The sequence below is a fragment of the Catharus ustulatus genome, chromosome 4, assembly GCF_009819885.2.
Source record: "Catharus ustulatus isolate bCatUst1 chromosome 4, bCatUst1.pri.v2, whole genome shotgun sequence".
In the NCBI taxonomy this organism is placed as follows: domain Eukaryota; kingdom Metazoa; phylum Chordata; class Aves; order Passeriformes; family Turdidae; genus Catharus; species Catharus ustulatus.
In genome coordinates, this window is record NC_046224.1 from 52,366,805 (window position 1) to 52,391,492 (window position 24,688).

General features: G+C 41.9%; 1 protein-coding gene across 1 annotated transcript in view; it reads left to right on the top strand.

Moving 5' to 3' along the window:
* Positions 1–24,688, top strand: part of PPM1H (protein phosphatase, Mg2+/Mn2+ dependent 1H) — a 131,098-nt gene that overhangs the window by 86,000 nt on the left and 20,410 nt on the right. Inside the window, exons 5-7 of the mRNA XM_033057704.2 lie at positions 3,464–3,548; positions 10,461–10,579; positions 24,555–24,618. Of these exons, the coding sequence (XP_032913595.1) occupies positions 3,464–3,548; positions 10,461–10,579; positions 24,555–24,618 (268 nt within the window). The remainder of the gene's footprint in view (positions 1–3,463; positions 3,549–10,460; positions 10,580–24,554; positions 24,619–24,688) is intronic.

Here is a 24,688-nt window from a genome sequence, read left to right on the forward strand (position 1 = left end):
TTGTTCTCTGCAAACATGAATCATCCATCTGCCTTTGGCAGGCTCACCCTGTGGCTCTGCTATAATGTGTTTCACCAGTGTGGTGGAAATTAAAATGTCACTATTAAACATGGCAGAATCAGATGCTCTCTGGGCACTGCATCTATTCAAGGAGTTCTTGCTTCCTATGTAGTTATTTCTGACAGTTTAATAGGACAGCTGTATTCTGGCATAAAACAATACGTTCATATATCCTCAATACACGGGTAGTTAAATGCTTTCAGAATGCTATTTCCTTGCATACGTGTGTTTCATGCATGGCAGAAGCAGTAATGCTCATGTAACACCATGTTACTGCTTAGTCCATTAGGAAGTGTAAAGTCAAAATTAATTGTCCTGCAGGACTGTATAGAGTGGGTCTCTAAAAGCAGTTGCTGGAGCTGTTTGCAGCTGCTGCATCAGCTAGGCTCCCTCCTCATGAGCAGTTATTGACTCTGGGCTATTGAATTCAGGGCTCTGGAGGTTGCTCAGTGGAAAAAGCCTTCAGTTGCTGCTTGGCAGCTCTGTCACTGCAAGGTCATGGAAAGGGCACTTCAGTCTTCAAACCCAATTAGGACCTAATTCGGCACCTTTTCAATCACTGGGGAAAATCCCACTGAGCAGGGTGGCTCTCAGGCCAGGCTTTTGCACCCAGGCTCCTCAGTGAGACAGCCAACAAATCTATCCCTTCTTGTCACTTGGGCCATCAGAAATGCCCTTTCCTGTCATGAAACAGCTAAGCAGTTAATGCAGAAAGGTAAAGAACCCAGTATGGACTTACAAGCTCACCACAGTTGAATTTGGACCAGTGCCTTGTACATGTATGTCTGTGTCCCTCCCTTTACTCATATCTAGAGCTGTCTCATTCCTCAGATCAAATCATTTGACTCTTACGAACAGCTGTAACTTGCAAGTTGAATGAAGTCCAACTGCTGAAAATGCTAATGAAAAACATAAAACTCTTTTACCAGGTATCAACAGTGTTGCTTTAATTCCTCCCCCTCTGGAGATTTGTGTGTGTGTGTATGTGCTGGGTTGTGCTTTTCATCCCAGGTGGCTGCCAATTCTGGTGAAAATAAGTTGAGCTATGAAAGGTTGACCCACTCGCCTCTGAATTGCTTTTTATATGATGTGAGTCCCTCAGGGCCCAATTCTACCCGTAGAAGTGAGAATGACAGCTATCAAAATATATAGGAAGTGTGCACAAAGAAAAAGGTGAACTCCAGACTGGTCTGAGTTGTCTTTAAAAGGTGAATTTCCTGTGAAATGGTGATTAAAGGGAAAGCAAAGAATAATTAGAAAATTAGCCTGATGTGCTAGGAGTTATATCAATAAGTGGTTTTATATTAGGTCTTTCAGACAAGCGAGAGATCAGAAAATCCCTTATGACTCACTTAAACTAGTGTGTAAAATTTGGTTAGTGTCTGATCAGTTCCTTTGATCAGTCTAGTCTAGACTGCTGCCAGAGTACATACTCTGTACTAAACCCACAGACCACTTAAGTGGAGACCTACTCAAGTGAATCAAATAACATATTAAAAAGTTACATAAAATGTTCACTGTCTGAGTAAATTAATCTGGTTCAAAGCTGAATACCTTCAGAACTGCAAAAATAAAAGCAAGTGTTGTTGCAGAAGAGAGGTAGTAGAGTTCTTAATTCATATTTAAATGACTGTCTCAGAAATGCAAAAAAAAAAAATTCAGCAAACTTTTATCATTTTTAATTGGTTAGGCATTTTTGTAAGCCTGTAGTCAGATTCGCTAAAAAAAAAAATCTGTCAAAAATTATGCACTTTTTTTTTTGAAAGTAAAGAGTTGCAACTACCATGTCTGTCTCAACTACCCGATACTGGTTTTAATTAAGGACTAGTGGGAACCTTCAAGTATGTGGGCTGCAGTCTTACCACCTCTAATTTCTACACAGGATTATTTTCAAGGAAGTGCTGGAATTCCAAGAGCAGTAAATTTGTTACCTTTCAGAGCAAAGCAGTATTCCCCTCATTGCCAGAGCTTCTTCACACATCTGCCAGTGTCACACCATCCTGAACCTATCTGCTGTTTGCCACATGAATCTCAGAAATGTCAACAGTTCATTTGCTCAAAGATAATGCCGCTGCCTTTTGCATACTAGCAATAGTAGATGACAATTTGGAGACAATTTAATCGAATGACTAATCCATAAGACTTGGAAATCTGTCCAATGCCCACTAATTTTAGAAATTCAAGTTTGTACCTGAGTTGGTTTTCTCAAGATGCCTATGTTTTGAATTTAGAAGTTTAAGTTTTCAGTCTTTGTGTGCCTACCGTATTTGTTGGTTGTGTTGCAGCGCCATCAGACCACCTGGCATAGAGGTAATGAGAGCAAATCAATAATATTATCAAGGGAAATAAGCTAGCTCATAAATAGGGCATCAGTGGGGTGAAATTATTACAGAAATGGGACCATTTAAAACATAGAGAAACTGGAATCCATGTGGCAAATACTTTTTTTAGCTACACCAAGTTCTGTCTAAATTCACGGGAAGAGCTGGTACACTGCTGTTATCCAAATACTGAATTAATCTACTGATGGCAGAGAAACAGTTCCACAACAGGCATTAAAGTCTTTGGGATGATACATAGTTTCTCAAAAGTGCCAGGCATTGCTCTACTTACAGAGCTGCCTGAATAATGGAAATATAAAGGAACATAGTTCTGTAAGTGAATACATGAATGCAGAATGCAATAGAAATATTGCGTGAATTCTTCCCTCCTGTGACTTGTCTTCCAGCCAGTGGCATTACACCAGGGAAAGATTGGACTGTATTTTGTGTGCAAGATATCAGATTGTTCAGAGGCAACAGGCAGGTGTTTGAGAGAATTTTCTCTCTGCCATTTGCAGAAGTGTGTATAAAATCTCTTGCCTAATCTACAATCATTCCGTTACCTGCTATCTTTCAAGTAAATAGTTACATTTGTCTTAAATAGGATTTGCTTTGGTACTTCCATTTACTGTTGGAGTAGAAATGTTCTGACATGACACATGACCAGTTAATAATTGAAAAGTGCTTGGATGAGTCATTTGAAGAAAGTAGTTTAGACTGTGTCAACCACAACTGGTATTAAAACCTGAAAAGAGTTGTTCTGCAATCAGTGATTCTGCAGCATCTCCTCTGGGTGTCTGCATTTCACTTAATAAAGATACCCTGAAGACATCAATTGAAATAACTCTTGCCTTTGTTGCTTGGATGTTTTTGTAAGCTCTAAAATGAACTTGGCTTATACTAGTGTACTTTGTTACCTAGGCTAAAGGATGCAGGGCAGTTCTGCTGACAACCTCAGTAGAAAAGAAATGGCTTTATTTGACTGTGATTCTGAAGAAAATAAGAATGTTATTGTACCCTGTGATTTTCTGGGATTTTTTACCTTTTTTTTCTGTGCTGATGATGTTTTATTACTTTTACAGAGCTATAATAATCCGAAATGGTGAAGTCATTCCAATGTCTTCAGAATTCACTCCAGAGACTGAACGCCAGCGACTTCAGTATCTGGTAAGAGACCTGAGGACCAAATCAGATGCTGCTGATGACAAGCATTGCCCAGTAATATCAAAGGCTCAGAGAAATGCTGTTGAGTTACTGTGGCTCAGTGAAGGATGATGTGCCCACTGAACACCATGACTGATCATGCATGTTTTTATGCCATCAGCAAATGTGGAGAAAATCCTGGTTGAACAAATCTCAATGAGAGGAGTATTACCTCTTCAGCAAAGGCCATTGGTTGGCATGGCTGTGCTTGTGTACATTTTTCAGCTGCAGACCCTTCAGCAGCGCACTGGTGTTGGATTTTGAGAGCTCAGACATAGAGCTAATGAGCCAGAGATGTGTTTCAATCCATCCCAATGCTTGCTGTGTGACAGTATAACATACCACAGACTGTTTGTATGTGTGATATTGCAGAGTTTGATTAATTTACTCTAGCAGTATGCCAGTAGTACCTCTATAAGGAGAAGGACATCCAACTTAGAGGTGATCTTAGTGAACATTAGTAGCTGCAGGATAGGATGGGTGAGCAAAGATTAGTTTTATTTACTATAACAGTCATGCTGTTATAGTTAAGTCACTTAGTTGTTTGTCAAAATGTCATTCCTAACATGGCTGAGAGATTTCCTTTGTGCTTCTTCTCTTCTGCTTTTTTCCTTTAAGAAATTTAAGCTTCAACCAAGGCAGGCTCACTCTCAGCCTTGCCTGACTCAAGGTGGACAGGTCAAGGTTAGTGGTCTTCCCAGATCTTAAGGCATCTTCTATTTTCGACCTGAACCAAACACTGTGGTTTGAAACTAGATAAAATGCCAGTGCTTGAAAGGTGGTGGTGAAAGGTTTTAAAGAAAAAATTATGTTTCCTTAAAGTGGTCGCATTTAATTTTTTTTTCAGTCGAATTCATTTGCTTAAAGCTGAAAATTTCAGAGGAAATACTGCTTTGGAACCATTCATATTCAGAGAACCAAATGGAAAAGAGGCCTAATAAATATTTGCGGTTCAGCTACATTTAAAATAATTTGTTTGCCTCTAAAATAAAAGGTATCTTTAGCATCTAGAGAGTCTACTACTTCTGTAGGAAATATGAGAGAAAATACTGCCTACAAGGGTTTCTTTTTTCTCTTTTGATATCCTTTCTGGCTTAAATTTGAAACCAGTAGCTGATCTGAAAAGCATTTCTGCTGCTTCCTGTGGAAAATTCCTTTACCTTTGTTTGTCTATTTTAATTCTGTATGTAACAAATATGCCAGGTCTATGGGTATCATGTTCAAAGAGAATACATGCAAGACAGAAAGAGCATGAAACAAAATTACAGATAATTTCAAGCACAACATTTCCTGAGAAGGATTTTTACTCTTGTGTTTAAAAAAAAAGAAAAAGATGACCTCAAATTTCTTGCAAGGTTGGCATAAGCATTACACTCCAAAACTTGCATCTGTCTTGCTAATTAGATCCCAAATAATTCCTCTTACTCACTTGTCTCTCCCCAGGTTCTGCTATTCGTCTGTTATTCTACCATCAACATCTCTGGTCTGTTGTTCTGTCTGAAAGTTATTTACTTTGACTCTCTTTTCTTATTTGCCGTTAAAGCTGAGTTTCTTTGTTTCATAGAGGTTGTGCTGCTCTTTCTGCACAAAAGGAAGAAGATCCCTTAATCACTTTAGCATTAATATTTCACTTGGTTATGCAAAGATACTGTTCACTATGAGGAAGTTACTGTACAAGCAAAGGGAGGGTATAGATTTATAGCCTGCAGGGTGTTGTTCCCTGTGCAGCAGACACTGTTGGTGCAGTCAGGATGAAGGAGCTTCCCTCTGCCTTTAGAGCCTGTTGATTGCTTCAGTCACACAGGATGTCCTTTTAACCACTCTTTTCTGAACCTTAATTTCTGTGTGGAAAGAAATACATGGAATAATGAGTTGTTTGGGTCATGTGAGTATCTTTATATTAAGTCCTCCAGTCTAGTCTTAGAGACAAAATTGTACTTCAGCTAATAGTGGTTGAGTAACTGAGAAGGAAGGGAAGCAAATGTTTTCCCTGTCCTGGTAGGTATATTGCCATGCATCCAAGAATGGCCTTGGCAGTCGGCCTCTGGCATGGAAACCTGAATAGAATAAGTTGACTATCCTGTTGTTCTGATTCAAGCAGCTCTGTGCCTGGTCATCACTCTGTAGGAGGGCAGTGGGGGAGCAGCATCCAGCTGCAGACTTGAGGCAGGCTATATGGTAGAGACAGACTTCTGTGCACACAGCTTGTGAGAGGATTGCAAAAGGTGATCAGTCCTTCAGTCAGAGAATGCTTCTTAAGATGGAAAGTGTGAAACCTTTGCTATAGTATTCCCTTGGCCCTTTGGCTTCTGTAGAGGTTCAGTACACCATGTTGCTTTCCTTCCACTAGTGGGCATTTAGAAACCTTCTTTTCTTCTGAATTTCTGTGTCTTTTGTTTTTAGCACTGTAGCTGGAGACTCCACACAGCAATTGGGAAAAGTCCTGACTTCCCGTATCAGTGTGTCTTGAAGGAAATATAAATCCAGTATTTACTGTGAACTGCTCTGGTACATTCAGCAATTGTGCAGGCAGTGCCAGCTAGAAGCAATTTTTCTTTCATCTTCTAAGGAGGCTATTAATTTCAGTCATGATAGTCTAAATTGCAACAGTAAATAGGATAGATTTTGTTACTTACTCCCTTGCAAGATGTGTTTAAAATGAATGATGAATTGAGCACACTGCAAATGGGTGTATTTCTGTTAGTTACTGAAGTTGCACTTTCAAGATATCATGTGAGGTCAGCATGGTGTTTGTAGCATCTTTGTGTGTGCAGCCAAACTGCCCCTCAAAAGTTCACCAGTGCTACCAGTGCAGGTGTCACTGCTAGGAGAGACTGGGAGGCCACCAGTGACAGTGACCATGGGTGCTCTTCGTGTTTGCCACCATTCAAGCAAAAGTTCATGTGTCCAGACAGTCATGGGCTCAAAGGGGATCTATTCTTATTTTGTTGCTCAGGTGAGGATAAAATGTCGCTAACTCACCTGCTGAAGGATGCCTGTAGAAACTGAGCCTGAAGGGAAATGTGCCTAGATCTCCTAAATGTCCAGTCAGCACTTTGATTACAAGTCAGTCAAGATGTAATTCTCTTACAGTTTTTGGCTCCCTGTATCACCCAGCATAGGATTACTTCAGCCATCTGACACAGTGGATGATGATGTGGTAAGAGATGTACGGTTCCATGGAAGGGGTCCTGACCTTTCACAACATGAGAGACCAGTCAAGAGGTGGATTTGGCTTCTGGTCTTCTCCTTCCTTTTACCACCACATCCTGTAATTTTAATCTCTCTTTGGTTTAAATGTGTCCCTATGATAATGGCTGAGTCATTTGCAAAACTTCTGAGTTGGGCTGTGCATGCTGGTGTGAGCAATAGTCCCATATAGTAGAATATTCTTTTGGAGAAAAGGGCACTATAAGATATAACTATAAAGTTGTAACATATAGTTGGTATAGGGGAAAGCAGCAAATCTGAAAATAGCACAGAATGCAATGAAACCACTAATGCCAGTGACTTTCCAGGGCAGTGGCTACTGAGGGAGCTGGAAAGCCAATGGCAGGCCTTACTGAGGTACAGATAAGATACGTGCAATATTTCCTGCCACCTAATTAACTGGCATGCTAGTTTGTAAGTCTAGGTTTATCTTAATTTCATGTTTGCTTTTCTAATCACCAGGAAACACAGCAGGAAGTAAATGCCCTTTTTAAACAACCATGACTAATACTTCTTTGACTGAACTCCATTTTAAAAAACTAATTTTGAATGCAATGCATCCAGTCACAAAATACACCATAAAATGGCAAAGTACCAAAAACACACAATGCAGACTCTGCCAGATTTATGCCAAAAAGTTCTAACGGCTTCTGAAAGAGAAAATATGAAAAATGTTCCAATTCCATAACACAGAATAACAATGTTGTCTGAAAATACCTCATAAGGGTATAGGAAGTGTTGGATAGCCACACTATTTGTTAAATTTCAGGTTCTCTGACTGGTGCTTCTGATCTGAGGTCCTTGCACATCAAGACTAAACACATTAAAATGGAAAATATGTTGTGTCATCACAGGAGAAATTCTGGTAGTTAGTTCACTTTTTTTGTTTTGTTTGATCACTTCAGGTGGTTTCATGGTTCTGCTTGGATGTCTATTTGGAAGATCTGTAGATTTTTAAAGTGTTGCTTTTTATTTATTTTTCTGGTTCTGCTGCCTAGCATGGTTTTGTTGAGGTGGGGAGAAGAGTCGTGCCTTGTACATGGAGATTAGTTCTCAACAAGCACAGCTGGAAGTTGCAGCTGAGTTTTGTAGTAGAACATTCTTCTCTCTGTAGAATTACCAGTGAAGAATCAAAAATAACTGTTAAAAAATGGTTTAAAATATGGAAAATTAAAAAATCAAGCAAAGCACAACAAAAATCCCTGTTTCTTCACATAAGAATTCAGATCACAGACATTAGCAGCTTCCAAATTGCTCTTTTCCCTCTGTTTCACTGACGCCAAAAATATTAGAATCAAGTTAAGATCCCTGGATTGTAAATCAAGCTTTGAGGCTTGGCTGCGGAAGAGAAGTCTTATTTGAACATTAGCAGTCCACTGGTAACTGTGCCAGCTTTATTAATCTTATTTCAGTTATGACCTCAGACTTTCCATCTGAGTAAATCTTTATGCAGTGCAGTCTCTCCTGATTGCTTTACCTTTTCAATAAAGGAAATTTTTGTTTTTAAGTGAAAAAATGCTAAAAGCCTGTAGTGTTTTTCTTCTGGACCTCTTCAGACTAGTAATCTTACAATCTGAAGGCTAGGTAACTTCATTTTGATATCAGGTGTGATTTTTTTTTTCAAATATGACCTTGTTTTATAGGCAAGTGACAGTATTTAGCTGGTAGTGGTTTGTAATGCTTTAATCAAGATAAGCTGTGCATTTTTAAAAGTGAACTGAATTGCACTTTCAATGCAGACTGACTTCATTGTTTACAATACCATAGACTAGAAAAAAGTTTTTAAGATACCAATACAATCCAGCTCTTTGTTATCATATAAAGAACAAATATCATTAATATATTGTGATACATCAAATCATTAGGAATTTTCCATCTTTTTTGCAACTGGAATGTAAAGAAATTTTAAAAAAGCTTACATGTACTTTTAAATGAAGACGTTTCAGAGTTCTGGAAGTATGAAAAGTCTCATGTGGACTAATACTGCTGAACCTCTCAAAAGTCACTAGTGCTTCCCAACCATTTCTGTAATGAGGAGAGGGATCCAATTAGAGGGCCCTTGACAGTAATACTTGCGTGGAGAAGGGGACCTTGGCTGATTGTAGACTGAGGGAGAAAAAGTTATTCACTTCACTGTATACAGAGATAATTTGGTGGAGTTTCTGTTCCATGGAGGCATTGCAATATCAAGTCACTTGTGTGCTTGAAAACCACCTCTTTGAAAGCAGAATTCAATCTTGTTGGCTACATGCAGCAACCTTCCTCAGTCCTGTTCCAACCAAGCTTGAGGTGTTTTCTGGAAGGATGTCTGGTGACAGGAGCAGGGACAAGCTGATAGAAGATTAGTGTTATGCTGAGCCTGATAGAGCTCCTATTAAATTGAGTGGGAGCAGGCTCAACTCTTAAATGCAGGGAATATTTTATTGTGAACTATCTGCATGACAGATGCCAGGTAGATCAATAAGGGCTTCCAGTGCTTCCTGCTGCTTACCTTTGATGAGCACTAGATTTATGACATACACACAAACTAAACCCAGCTCATTTCATCTCCCTTGATGGCAGCTGCTGCTGAAGATAAGACAGACTTTATTGCCTTAACTGGCCGGATAAGGAAAAAGAGTTATCTGCAAAAAGGTTAAGAAATGCAACTTTTTTCAGTTCCCTAGCCAATTTGACTGTCTTTTATAAGAGCTCGCTCACAATGCAGCTTTGCAGAGGAAGAGAGAAAGGCTTGTTTATTTGAGTACTAAAGAAAAAGTAGTGAGATTTATTTCAGGAAGAATAAATAAGTATGTTTAAGATTAACCCACCATGTCAAGTGATCAGTGTATAAATTCAATCCAAAAATTTACACAGTGGATGAGGAGCCTCGCAATGCTCTCAACTATGGTCAGCTCTGGAGAACATGAGGCAGAGGCACAACTCTGGCAAAGGGGCCATCCAACATCTGCAGAGCAGTGCACTAGAAAGGACATGAGCAGCATTCGAACATTAAAACTATCAAAGACCTTAGTTGCAGTTGTGACACAAAACTTCTGCTGCTTTTCTAAAGGTCTATTTTGCATGAAGGATGTAATTTTTCAAAAACAAGAAAATAAATTGCTCTGTAGCTTGTGTTTATTTGCAATGTCGTGTGATAGGGTGCACTTTTCTTGAGATGGTGGCAATTAAAATGTGGTAGCAACGTTAGTTTTTCTGTGTTGTTGGCATAGCTGAACTGGGAGTTAAAAACCTTGGGCTTCACTGCACACTCACCCCTCCAAGTCTCTCCAAGACTTTGTATCTGATCATTGCTTTCTCTCTTGCTGACTCACAAAAAGGCATGTGTTCTGTTTTACAAAAATCTGCAGACTCCTTCAGGGTCAATGGCTGAAGTGTACTTTAGAGATCCCAAATCTTGAGGAGCAGGGAGAAGAAATTAAGGATTTTGAGGGCAAGAGGACTGTTCCCTATAATGCTGCTGCTGGATATCAGACAGGGACAGAGATGGTGTATATTCATTGTTTGCTGAAAAGGAGCACATCATCTTCTTTATTTAAAAAGAAGGGTAGAGGAGTGGGTGGAATTTGTGTGGGAATGGGCCAGGAAGGGATGGCAATACTATCTCATTAAAAATAGATGATGTCTTGTTTTATGTGGTATCTGTGGTTTGATTTCTGCCCGCAGGCTTACATGCAGCCTCACTTGCTGGGAAATGAATTCACACATTTAGAGTTTCCACGGAGGGTGCAGCGCAAGGAAGTTGGAAAGAGGATGCTGTACCGTGACTTCAACATGACTGGCTGGTAAGAATGTGTCCTTCTCAGCATGGGGTCAGCCTTCTCCCCCAACCAATGCCTGCCTTGTACTATCTTGGATTAGTATAAACTGCATCAAATGTGGAGGTGTACCCCTGCATACTAAAAGAAAAGGTATTTGCTTCTTTCAGGTGTGTCTTTCTTCTAGAAGATGTTTTAAATAAGTTGACTTCCCTTGGGAGAACTCATTTTAATGTGTGAGCCAGCATATAAAGGCAAAGATGTGCCAGGGGATCTTTCCAAAAGCTAAACAGTTTTCCTATCTTGGAAGTAGCTTTTTATAAATTCTGGATCAGTGGGTTAGGCATTTGTCTTTTAAACCAAGACATTGGTACATCATGCCTTCACATGCCCAGGAAAGTTTGCAGAAGGGACGAGCTACCTCCCCTAGTACACTACAGCTTGGTTTGGATATCCCTTTAGGAATTGTTTTAGACATGGGCCTATCTGACCACAGCCAGCCTAAAATGAAAAGGCTTGAATGAACAGCATGGACTTTAAAAAGTGAAGACAGAAAGAATGATGTGGTTTTTGGTTTCTGGCTAAATGTCTGCATTGTTTTTTGGATTCAGGAGGCTCGTTGGTGAAGCCCTATCTTTCTGTTGTGAATTCTGTGCGTGACTTATGAAGGCAAAAGCCCAATATATACAAATGGTCTTCCCTTCCATGACATTTGTGTTTTAGTGTCTGTAGTAAATGTCCTTTCAGGAAGAAAAAGAACTGAGGAGTTAAAAAGAAAGCATATTTTAGATTTGGAAGCCTGGATGCTCACATACAACTACAGCTCTACGTAACTTTTGCTTTGTTCCATGCTTTATGGACCATAAATATAATGATGTTTTAATGTCAGAATAATGATCTAAGTTTAATATAATCTGAAGTGTTTGTGCAGCACATGTAAATCTGAGAATAACTATCATTGGTCTGTCATCTTGAACAGCTGCTAGTAGAATATGCAGTTTCACCCTGAGAATGATGACTTCACATTTTAAAAAGGCTACAGGCATGAGCAAAAGAATAGGAACAGAATGAGAACATTGGATCAACTGAGGACTTAGACAGCAAAACATTTGGAAGATCATGAGACACTCTCCCAATTTCTGCAGAAGGAGGGTTTTTTTGTTAAACTCCCAGATGTCTCTGGAGGCACCAATAAAGAATGGTTTTTTGTAGACTTCCAAAAGCTCTTTTTCAAGATATGACATGCCAGTTGGGAGGAAAAACATGTGGGGGAGAGCTACAGAAGTATTATAGGCCAGGAACTTCCTGAGAGGAAGGCAAGAACAGATTTCTTTCATCGTGTTTGGAAGGCAAAGAGGGTTTCTTCAGGTTCATGGGAGTTGTTTTGCATTTCCCTGGTTGGTTAGTGGTCTGGAAAGGAAATGAGGTTGGAATGGTGGAAGTTGCAGCATTGGCAGGTGGCACCACAGCTCTTTTCTTATTAAACAAGAATGACCATGAGGTACTGCAAAGAATTCAGTGATTAACACAAATGGGCATGACAGTGATAAAATTTGGTATTGATAAATATGAAGTAAAACACGAAGAGGAAAAATAACTGTTGTTGCTCAGTAGAGGTCCCAAATGAAATGGAAAAAAAAACTCAGTGGAAGTTTTGCTTACTACAGTATTTTTTTCCAGTCCAAATCTCCAGCAGAATGTGGAGATTTGTGCAGCAATGGACAGTTTAAAAGTTAAGTGAAGAGATAATTCTGTATATTAGTTTCTACCTCACTTGTAAATGTGTGCATACCACTTTACCAAAAACTATTATTACCTAGTTAATACTCTTTGGCATTAGAAAAAGGAACAGAAATTCTAAATGTAGAATACTGAGTAAGGTAGAAGACCTTTGGTAAATCAAACTGGCAGATTTGATTCAATGTGTTGCTTTTCAGTACTGGTTTGTGAACTCTCTTAGCTCCAGCATATAGCAGAGAGAAGAAAACAGGTTTTTTCCAGTTGATTTTTCTAAATTTCTTGGAGTCTAGGACACACACTGATCCAGTTGGAGTTTCTAATATGGTCAATGCAAAAATTGTCACCAGTTCAGTACAAATACGCTTAGCTGTAAGCAGCTATTCTGGAGTAAATGCTTGAACTGCGACTTGAAAATTCAAGTCTGAATTCATCACAGTATTGTCCCAAAAAAAGGTGGCCTGTGCCAAGCAGAAGCATGTGGAGACTGTGATGGGGCTACCTCTCCCTACTGTTCCTTTTGACTTCTGGATAGAAGTGAAAAATGGGGCCTGCATTTTTGTCCTAATAAAAGAATTGGAATCTTTCAGCTGCTTCATGTTGCACAACTAGTGCCTCAGTTACCTCTTTGTTTAGTTGCCTCGGGACAATTAAATGACGAGGAAATTGCTCTATTGCCATACATTTGTGTAAAACAGCTCTTCTGAATAAGGATCCATTTCTTTTTGCGAGGTTTTGCCTAAGGTTTTGTTACCCGTTGAATTGTGTGCAGTGATCCCCTAGGCAGAGGAGAGGCAATCCATTTCTGTTTATCTAAAAGCCTGGCTTAATTGTAATGGTTGTAATTGTGGACAAGACATTAGATTTCCAGTTTGGTGGGCCCTCAGTGGTGATGGTTTGAGGTGGCAAAGGTTTCTTAGTGGCTGTTTTCCGCTTCAACGATTTTGCTTCTATTTTCTTCCCTTTCTTATTCCTGGCTTCAACTGATGTACCAGGACACAGTGGCCGAGGACATGTCTGTTTTGCATTTGTTTCTAAGGACACTATCTATCATGGAGAATAAATTAGCATATATATTCCTTTTCTAGAAAATGTCAGATGGCCTTTTGGCCAGCCAGAGCTTGATACACTAAAATGCTGCTGAACTTTTATCATATACAGTGCAGATGATCAATTATCTGAATTGGTTTTTGGTCACTAGTCTCACTGTGTGTTGACATTTGCACATACATGTAGAGAGGTGTAGGTGATATTAGGAAGAAACAACTACTTCTACACTTAATTACTTAATCATTTAGTGAGAGAATGTAAAACACTCTCTGCTTTGATGTTTCCCCAGGAAAACAAACTGGTTTATTCTGCAATTCAGTATGCTTTTTGTGTTTTCTATTAGGAGCTGTATGACTTTTTTTTCTTCATTTTTATCCTCCTCCTTTGGTCCAGAGCTTTTCAGATTCTCAACAATGGCTTGGCTTGCCCAGCTTGTTTGGATTACAAAAGATTATTGTCTTTGGGTCTGTTATAATGTATTTGGCCCTTTATTTTTTTGCTTTCTGCTTTTTCTTTCTTTTTTTTTTCTTTCTTTTTTTTTTTTTCATGTGAAGTTTCCACACTGGCTTTGTCTCCACAGCCCACAGTGGTAGCACAGCTGCCAAGTTTCCCCACAGCATTAGGACAACCACTGATCCAGCAATGTGTACCACATCACTAGTCTAGGCTGCCTGTAACTGCTTTGAGACCAGCCTTTCCCTTCTCTCTCCAGCTCACCTACCCTTTCTCCTTTCTTTTCAGTGGCAATTGCAATTAGAAATCATGTTGTATTAAATATGCATAAAATAAATCCCACACTGCTGGGAGCTGACCATGAGCTGCCCTTCCTGCACCCTTGCCCCATGTGCTTTGTGGTTCAACAGCGATTGCAAAACATGTAGTGTAGCTGGCAAGGCATCTTAAGAGCAGTGTGTCCTGCTGAACAAGCTTTCAAGCTGTCTCAAGCCATAATTTGCTGGCAGATATCTGTGTTACTGACAGTCTTTCACAGCTGGGTCTCTGGGCTGGAGTTTTCAAGCCCATGCCTTGCAGAGGTTAAACTGGTACTGGAGAGAGGTGTCCTGGTGGCTTTGATAAGTTCTGGCAACAGAAGCATCAGGAAAGACTCAGAGGCCATGTAAGCAGAGTGGTCAGTGCTAAAAAAAGGGGTGAGTAACCTGAAGTGAAAATATGGGGGGGGGAGAAACAGCTGCTCCTTTAAAGGACTGCACAGAATTAATGTTCTCTGTCTCTGGCTTTTATTTAAAGTTAAGACACAGTTGATCCGATTTCCTTCACGTGTACATCCAGTGTGAACAATTTTGAAGCACTTTGCTTTGACTATATCCTAGAACCTTCCCAAACCTGGATTTCTGACTGGCTGTGTCCTTCACTGTGGCTCCTTCCAGAGTTCCCCTCTCAGCCTTCTGTGGGACTGGAGGAGTCAGTAAAGCACTGTTCTTAACCGAAGGCATCCAGAAGGCACTACCAGTTGGCATCAGCTTTGGTGGTTTCAAAGTTAATTTTTTGCTCCTCCTTGGAACAAAAACAGTGGCTTTTCTACTGCTTGCATTGAAGTGGAGTTCTTTAAAGGCTTGTTTCCAGATCACAACTTCAGCTTTTTGACTTGGTTTTAGCATGGCAAAAGAGACCTAGATAACAAGTATGGTTTTTGGCCTATTTGTTATTTGCTTCCTTTGCCCTCCAGGAGAGGCAGAGCTGAGCTGCACCTCATCAGAATTGGTTTGAGGCAGTGTAGTGCCCACCATACACCGTGGGCTAAAGCCCAAGGTGGCAGCAAGGGGGGTAATTGGGCACTGTCTCTGGGTACACTATCTTTGCAGCAGCAGTGGGGGCCTTGCCAGCTCAGTGTCCATGTGTCTGGTGGGGGGGTGCTGTGGCACATGGGGTCAGCTCCCAAGGGTCAGCCCCTGCTGGGGAATTGCCCGCATGATTTATTCCAAAGCAGGGAGGCTAGTGCCCTGAGGCAAGCACTAAGCAAAACCCATTTTATTCTAGAGTCAATATTGTCCACTGCCTGGAAAGCTGCCAGTCTGCTCTGCACTCACCCTTTTCTTTCCAACAGGGAATGTCTTTCAGCCTCTAAGCATCTGATTAAAAAAGCAACTTCACTTTTCAAGCCATTTTATTTTGTTTGGGATGGATGCCTTTTGCTTTCATTGTGCAGCCTGCCTTGCCGTCTGCGGTTCAGACTCCAGCTCACAAAAACCAGGCTCTCATTAATCACTTATTGGGGATCCAGAATACCCCGGTGAGAGCCAATGTACATGTTTTGCTTGGTAATGTGCGAGCTGATTTGAACAAATATTGCCAATGTGGCTGCTATCTTACTCTTTATTGCTGGGCTCAATGTCCTTTGACAGCACATTCAGGTAGCCAGCCCAAGGAGTGTCTGAGTAGACTGAGAAATGCCACAGAAATGCTTTATGGAGCTGGCACCTGTGCTGCACCCTCCTTTAATATAAATTGATTTATTGAATCAAGCGCAGAAGCCCTGCTACAGAAACCTCAGGCTATAGTCTCTAGAGAACCACCTAATAAAACAGCCCCAACTGACACTCCTCATTAGCTTTTCCACTGATCCCAAGGCAGTATTTAAAGTGACAGTGCCCCTCTTTTTGGCCTGAATTTATCTGCTGGCTAATGCCTGTGGGTCTAATTAGCTTAGCATTATTAGTCTTATTCAGATAAGCTGCATTTCCTAACAGCTTGATTCCAACTTGTAAGAAGTAATTGGAAGTCCGCAAACCCTGTGCTCTAACCTGCTTGATTGCACCTTTTAGCCAAAATCATGTAATTTACAAGTCATCCTTTCCTCCGTTTTTTTGGGTTTTTTTTTTAATTGAGCTTTTTTGCCTAGTGAAACATTCTATGTTTTTTCTGCTGAAATCCTGGCTGTATTGTTGTGTTTGAGACCTCAGCCGTATCCTTTGTACAATCACCAGGGAGAGATCAAATTTTAATTTCATAATTACTTCATGAGAAAGCAACCTTTTCCCCAGTCATGCCTGGTATTAATTTCCTTCCAGCAACTTACATTTTCATAATTTAATGATTATGGGGCACCTTTGCAGCACTGGGCTCTTCTGGAGGAGAGAGAGAGGATATCATTTTTGCAGCAGAGACCATCATCTGCAGTCACCTCCTTGCTTTCTGTATCTGTGCTTTTGTCTCTCGCTGCAAGGTGGCAGGGAGCGGGAGGGGACGTGCCTCTTTGGTGCACACAACTAGAGCAGCTTGCTGGGCTGTGCCTGGGTGTCTGGGGCACAGCTCTACCATGATGAATGGCTGTTTGCAATGTGCATGTTATGCATCTTTTCAGGATTTGCAGCCTTCACTGCAGTAGCAGCAGGAGGTGAGAGCTGACCTGCTGTGTACAGCACGTCTCCTGACGGTGATAAATGGCTCTTTCCCCCGAGTGTGCACATGCCACAGGAGCTGAGCCAGAGTCTTTGGGGCAGGCGAAAGCAGAAATAGGAAAGTAATACTGCTGCAACAAAAGAGAAAACTTATTCTGGAGTAGAGCTCTGTGTAAATGGCCTCTCTGGGGCTAAATGAGAGTAATAAGAATGAGGTTGGTCTGAGTCATGTCCTACAAGAGCATCTCCTTCTGGAAGCCGTGCATACCTGTCCCTGCAGGGCTGTGCATCTCCACTTGGGCTTTGCTTTGGCGTGGAATCAGGTGCCACATGTGCAAGGGCAAACAAAAGAATCCCAGTCTGTTTTGTCAGAAGGAAACTAAACTGGAACGAGATAATATTCAATCTGAAAATCCAAGCAAAAACAGCCCTTCTTCCTGACAAGGTGAAGTCTCTTTCCACACTCACGCTTTCTCTGGATTCCCCATCTGCACAAATTTGACATAACCTCAGCTGGATCCATAGAAGTTCTCTTTCTTTCCCTCTCTACCAAAGATTGCTTTATAGCTCTGCTTCTGGCTGAGAGGAGGCCCCTTGCTCCTTGGAGGAGTTTCCAACACTGCTGTGGAATGGTGAGGTCTCTGCTAGCTGTGCCTCAGTGCATCCATCCTGCACTAGAGATCTTTCCCAGAAGAATTTGCTTTGTGATTGTTCCTTAATCTCAATCTTCTTTGCTTCCAGAGGATCTCAGCTAGCAGGTTTGGAGCAGGCACTGAGAATTTAACATGTAGCCTTTCTCCCATCTGCCTCACAACCTTTTAACATGGTTAAAATACAAGCAAAATACAAATTTACAAATGTTTTTTCTGTCCATCGCAGTGCACTCCAGTGCACTCAGCCCATAAAGTGTTAACAGCCCACTTCCATTACCCCTCTATCTCTAGAGTAAATTGCTGACAAACCTTCCAGTTTGTCTTTTAAAAGTAGAAGAAATGAAATAAATTTTAAGAAGTGCTCAAGGCAGCAAGTTTGCTGGGGGCAAAAAAGAAAGACTTACAATAGTTTCACGAATACAAGCCGCACGGATTATAAGCCGCACCCCCGGTGCCTCGACAATGTTGCTGTCTTTGTCAATAGATAAGCCGCACCCCGAATATTAGCCGCACTTTCGTTAGTCGCGAGAATCCGTGCGCAGCTTTCACAAACTGGCCAATTAGTAACAGGATCGCGGCATAGCGGGCTTTACTGGCTCGGGGCGGGGCCAGGCAGGCTCGGCCCGCTCATGGTTGCCGACGGGGCCGGCTGGGTGGTGCTGCAGCCGCCGCCGGGCTCACTGGCCCCCCTCTCCCGTCAGCACCGCCCCGCCGCTGCGTTTACGTACTCGCCCTGCCGGCGGGCCAGGCACTGCCGCCGCTGGCAGGCACGCCGGCCGCGTCGCCGCTGTGTTGTTTACGTAGTCGCCCTGCCGGCGGGCCAGGCACTGCCGCCGCTGCCAGGCTCGCCGGCCGCCCCCTCCCATCTGCACCGCCGCCGCGTTTCCTCGCCCTGGCCGGCACTGCATGCCCACGCACCGCCGGGCTCCCCCACGCTGCTGGCCCCGATTTTGCTGGGCTTCCCCCGCTGCCAGGCAGCCCCACCCGCCGGCCTTCCTGCTTCTGCCATGCTCCCCTGCACTGCTAGCCCCAGTTCTCCCCAGGCTCCCCCGCCCTGCTGGCCCGGGCTCTGCCGCCCCCCCTGCCCCGCCCTGCTGGCTCAGGCTCTGCCGCCCGCCCCCCACACTGCTGGCCCCGCCTCTGCCAGGCTTTCCCACCTCTGCCGGGGCCGGCCGGGCTCCAGCTTGGCTTGGGGCTGCCGCGGGCTCTCACTTCCGTGTTGGCAGCTTTTAGAATTTTGTTAATAGATTAGCCGCCCGGAATATTAGCCGCACTTCCGGGTTTCCACCAAAATTTTGGTCAAATTGGTGTGGCTTGTATTCGTGAAATTACTGTAGCCTGCTGAGGCAGTTGCACAAGGTGTACCTGCTTGACGTGCAGCTGCACTATCTGCACACAGGTTTTGTCACTCAGTAGTGGAACCTCAACAGCTCACAAGTAGTGAATGAAAGCATTTGCAATACTCTTGCTCTGTCCCTCCCAGCCTCTGCTTTTAAATACCTTCATTTTATTTTTCCCTGATTTATCTGTTTTTGGGCAAGGACCTCTCTAAACGCTTGAGATGGCTGACAATCCTGTCTCTGACTTTTCTTCTACCACTTTCTTTTAATGCTCCAATAGAGGTGAATGGACTAAAGAGTCAACCACATTCCAGGAAGTGCCTGAAAAGATTCTGGTGCTTGAGTCTTTAAACTGGACTGGCCAAAACGGATAGTTTGTTTTGCCTAGAAATTACTTCCACAGGAATATGTGCTGGAGCTCTCCAAAGTCCAGACTCCATCTTAGGACTGTACACAGCAGTGCAGGCTCCTTGGAGGTCCAAGGCTCATGCATTAGTCTGATTTGACCAAGGCAGAGATCACAGATGTGTACAAGTTATGCTGAGAGACTTTATTTATTTTTCAGTTTGTAGATTGGTAGACAGAACTGGGATTTGCAAAATGAAGCATTGTACACTTTCAGGTTCGTAAGAAGGTGTTTCTGAATTTTCTGTGAATAATGAGGGCTTTAAAACGTGTATGTTTTCCTCTTTACCTGATAGAAAGCCTGTGAGAGTATCTTGGTTAAGGTAGATCTTCCCCTAAAAACTATTTTGTGCCCATGTGCATGTGCATTGGTCTTTGATTTGGCTTTGCCATCATCTTTTCTCTGAAAAAAACATGGCTGTAGTTTGCATGCCTTAATTATCTTTGTTTATTGCAATTTTGTTTCATTAAACTATGTGTCAGATGAGCAATAGGGGAAAAATACTGAGACACTGAATGTTACAGCTAACCTATCTAGAGGGTACTTAGTATCAGACAGTGCTGTCTGGAGTTAGAGATCCTGACTCTGCAGAAGCACAAGTGTAAGGACATTTTTTAAGATTATGGCTGAGTTGAGACATAAATGATATAGTTTTCAGTGGCTCTGTGCCTAACCTGCACTACACATCTTTTCTTCTTGATAGTAAGCATGCACTTACATTGGTTAGATGCCTGTAGTTCTACAGACATTGAAGATGAACAGTTCCTTTTGGACTGGTGGTTTGTGCTGTTACCCAAAGGGTGAGCTCCATTCCACTGATTATTTGTGTGGGAGGAGAAAAGAAGGAAGAGTTTCTGTCATGTTTTGTGTTGCTTAAAGATTGAAACATGATTTTCTGTTGGTACGACCAAAGAAAGTTGAACTTGAGAAGGAGGTTGTTTGGATAGCTGGGGTAGTTTTGTTGTGAGTTGGGTTATTTTGGGTGAGGGGGAAAGTTGGGGCAGGTGGAGGGTGTATGGATGGCCCTAGGTTTGGGGGTTTTTAGAGTGGTAGCAAAGCAGTGCTAGAAATACATGAGTTCTACAAACCTGTCTCAGAGATGCCTTTAGCCTTGTATTCAGAGTGAACTGGGACTTTTACAAAGCAGTAGTACTTTCTTTCAGTTGCTTGCCACAAGTAAGTTTGTTCTCTGCTTCAAGCTAAAGCCCTTTGATGATGATTTTCTTTGCTCTTCCTTAGGTTTAATTCTCAGTTTACTATTAGGTGTCACAAGCAGAGATGTGAAACACAGACAAACTTTCTAAAGCCAAGTGCCATGAAAAAGCAGAGCACAGAGTCTGGATTCCCCTGTCGTGCACAGAACTGAACCTTCCAGGTCAGGGTAGGTTGTGTTTTCAACACCATCTGTTGTGCCTGGGGATGCCAATGCAATACTTTTCATGACCAGTAACCTTACACAGTTTGCCATTAAAGAAAATGGAATTTGGATTCTCGTTTTAGTCATCAACTTCTACTCTTACGTGAATTTGTATGTGCTTTCAGAAGGCCAATTTTAAGAACAACTTATATGGCAGGAGAACTCATAACACATGTAAGACATTATCTGGGATTTTGGCTCTGAAATTTGCATATGGGAGCTGACTGGTTTTTCAGGTTCTGACCCAGAAATACGCAGGTAACTTTGACAACCTTTTTTTATAAGAGCGCTAAAGCGCTGCTAATAACCCCAGCATTCTAAGAAATTTCTTCTGCAGATTGTGTTGTGCATTTAGTAGCTCCTGGTTATTTTTTCACCATGCATTTAGAGCAGATTTCAGTTAGCATACGAGTAACATCATGTCAGTCCTAGTTCTTTTGTTCTGACATCTCTTTTGGCTCCTGGTGCGATTTGGCCCAGTTTTCCAAAATGTTGATCCTGAGCCCAAGTGTAACTTTGTGGGTGGTACATATGTCAAGGCCTAGTTCAATATTTTTGGACAGCAGTAGCATTTCATAATTCTTTTGAAATGAAAAGAAGAAACAAAGTTAACTGAAAAAAATGCAGCTAGATCTAGCTGGGCACGAGCTTGCCTTTTCTACTCCACACTGCTCCCCCTGTTTTTCCATTTGGAAAAATAGAAGCTTACGTGGCAGAAGCACTTAACAAACTTTAGGCTCATTCAGAGCTGGAAGCAGTAGCATTGCCTTGTCTTTATAAACTTTCTTGTCATGCCCTGGTGGCCACACAAACCTCCTGGGATGTGGACAAGGTAGACAGGGAGAAGGGAGGGTTGTAACACTGTGCTGTTAAAGCAGTGAGCTGGGCTGAATTACACAGAGGGCTGAATAAGGCCATGCTGGCACTAAAAGAGCCAAACCACCCCCTCAGCTTCTCTGAGTCTGTGTTTGATATACCTACTGCCATATTATATCTTTATATACAGTACACGACAGTGTAAATGCAACTTTATTACATAAAATCAAGAGAAATTGTCCAGAAGGTTGTAGCCTGTGTGAAATAAACCCACATACAAAATACAGGAGGTTTCACAGGGCATAAATTAAAATGAACTTCATATCTTCTTTCCATCTCCCCAGTGCAGTTGCTGAGGTTGTTAGCTGAAAAGCTGTGCTTCATGCTTCTCTTGCAGCAAACCACACACTAGTATGTTATTAATTCTGTTTCCCTAGTAATGTAGGACATAGGTACTTTTCTAGAGTGTCTTGGGTTGCTTTTCAGTGTGTCTATGATACCTCTGCTGCTGTGGTTGCAGTTCTGAGCATTGTTTTTTAAGTGATGATAATTTTTCAGGCAATAGCAGCATCAACAGAAAAAGCACATTTGAGATGAGTTTGGCACCCAAGTTCTAAGCCCAAGAGGTAATAGGCTATAAGAAACCACGTAATAAATCACTGTAAGTGTCTGGGCCTCCCTCACTTAGTTGCACAGCTTCAGGAGGTCACAGGCTAGCCAGCTGCTCTCCCTAATCTGCTGATGGAACAAGTTAGCTGCAGCCCTTGGAAAATGGCCTCCCCCAATGTCCTTACACCAAGGTGTCACAGCTGAAGGCCTGAGGGACAGTTGTTTTTGTAATGGTTCCATAAAAGAAGCTGAACTTAGCAGTGGGGATCATTCTTTTGAATGACACTGGCCTAAATAATACTTTTTTCCCTTCTTCCTAAAGCACAGTCATTGTGAGGTGTTGTGCAGGACAATATAAGGAGAAACAGGAGAGAGGGAAAAAAGTTTGGTCTCCGTTTTTGTCAACTTACAGGGCAGTGTAAAGTGAGGGCTTTGGTCTTAAATATTTGTAGTTACCTTGCAGATAATATAGTCTGTGTGTAAAGAATGGGCTTGGCTTTTTCTTCTAAAAAGAGGGCTGCAAGCAGTTAAGTCACATCATCTTAGTTCTGCTTGCTATTTTAACAAATACGTACCACAGTGTGAACATCCAGTAGGAATGGTTGTCTTCTCAGGCTTGTGGCTTGACTGATGCCCACAATGGACTCACTCAGCTGATATCCATTTTCTTGGTGGCAGAGCAAGGTTCAAGCAACTGGTTCTATTGCAAGGCATCATTCGGACTCCTCAAGGATGTTTTCCCAGGGCTTCCAGTATTGTAGGTCCAGTTGGAAGCTTCAAAACATGTTCATGAGTAGTCAGAAATAATAAATTATTTGCTCTACATTCAAACCAGGATATCCAAGTTAGTGAGTGAGGCAGAAATATTTGTTGGAAATAAAGGAAGGAACAAGAGCAAAATACATGGCTGACTCCTCCTTCCCAACTAAATGCTATTCCAAGATTTAAACATCAGGGAAGTATTGTCATGTTGGCTACTTGTAGTAATTTGTGCCTCTTTGTTTGGTTTAAGTGCTAATTAATTTGCCCTTCCCAGTGCAGAATGCCATTTGAATGCCTTCACTGTATAGTGTCTTAGAGCAATGGCCAAGTATTATGGTTGTATAGTCTAAGATATTCTTGACTATGGAGGACCCACTGTATTTGGCAAACCTCACCTAGTTTCATTTTGGGATTTTATACATAGTAATAATGTTTTGTAGCATGTGAGGGAAACCCCCCACTACTATTTCTAATATGCATTTTGGTTGGTCTTCTCTTTTTTCTTGGTCCTTTCTCACCTCCAAAACCCTAATACGATTCCTTTCTCTGATTGCTGGGAAATGTAAAGGTGGGGCTTAAATGTCTACGCAACTCTGATGCTTGCCTGGGTGATGCAGCTTGTACAGCACCATTTATTGATCCCAGGCCTGTGCCATATTTTGGTGAAGCAGGGGGCAGTTTGATTACAATATAGGATTTCACCCTTAATTTTTAATTTCCTGCTGGTTTATGTCACAGCCTTAACATTGCTTAAACCCGATCCCATGTGACTCCCTGGAGCTCAGCAGCCATCCCTGAGAGCTGGGGAGCTACACAGCAGGGGCTGGCAGGGGCCCTGCTCAGCACCTTCCCTCTCTTCCAGTTTGTACACTCAGGGTACTTTTGGTATCACCCTGAGGGCTTTGGACACAGATGGACCAGGAGGGAATGGCAACATCCAAGGAAAAGCTGAGGCTGTGATATGAAGGGAACCATACCCCTCTGGGGCAATGTACCTTAGCCAAAAAGGTACTGGAGCCTGGGCTCCAGCATGTATTATACAAACCACAGGACTCTATGAGAACGACTTTTGAGAATGACTGTCATCTTCTGTTGTTTTGGGTTTTTTTTTTCATTTCTCACTGGCAAAATTGCTAACCTTCTCACCTCATCAGTGTCAACAACTGGATGTGTAAAAGGTAGAATATGCAGGCGTGCAGTAAACAGAATCAGGGCATGAGCATTTACTTCTTTTGTCCCTTGTCCATGGGAAAGCCGCTGTGAAATGTGAAACCTCTGACAACCTTGACTGTTGCAGTCAAGGTCAAATGTGCACTAAAAATACTAAAACTTCAGCACCTGAAGCTTTTCTTGGTTTCTGCAGTCCTGGACTGTGAGAACAGGATCAGAAAACTGTTTCACACTGTGTGTACACGTCCTGTCATTGCTCACATTTTGCATTAACAGTGTGAATCTAGGCATTGGTTAGTTTCTTGGGTTTGAGGTTGTTTTATTTGTGTTTTTTTGTTTGGTTGGATTTGGGTTTTTTTCATGGTATAGCTGGTACCATATCCAACAATATCTCACCTGATTAGGATGTTATTCCTCTTCACTTCTTTCCTTGCAATCAATAGGAGCAGCCTGGCATGTTAGGTATTTTCCCATCTTCACTTTTCCTTTTGGCGAAACGGATAATTATTTGCAAAAAAACTTCTTGCAGAAAAAGAAATCTACATCTTGGTTCAAAGACAGAGTCCCTAGGAAAAATAACGATTTTTTTTCCCCCATTTTTGAAATCACAGCTGCTTGTGTCAGGGCACTAGGTCACTAATTGAGTACAAGCTTCATAAATGTTGTTTGTCCTCCCTCCACAGGGCATACAAAACCATTGAGGAAGATGACTTGAAGTTTCCCCTTATATATGGAGAAGGCAAGAAGGTGGGCATGTTTGCTTTCCTCAGACCAAAGGAAGAAGGAATTCTTCTGTGCTGTTTACCACTCAGTTTAG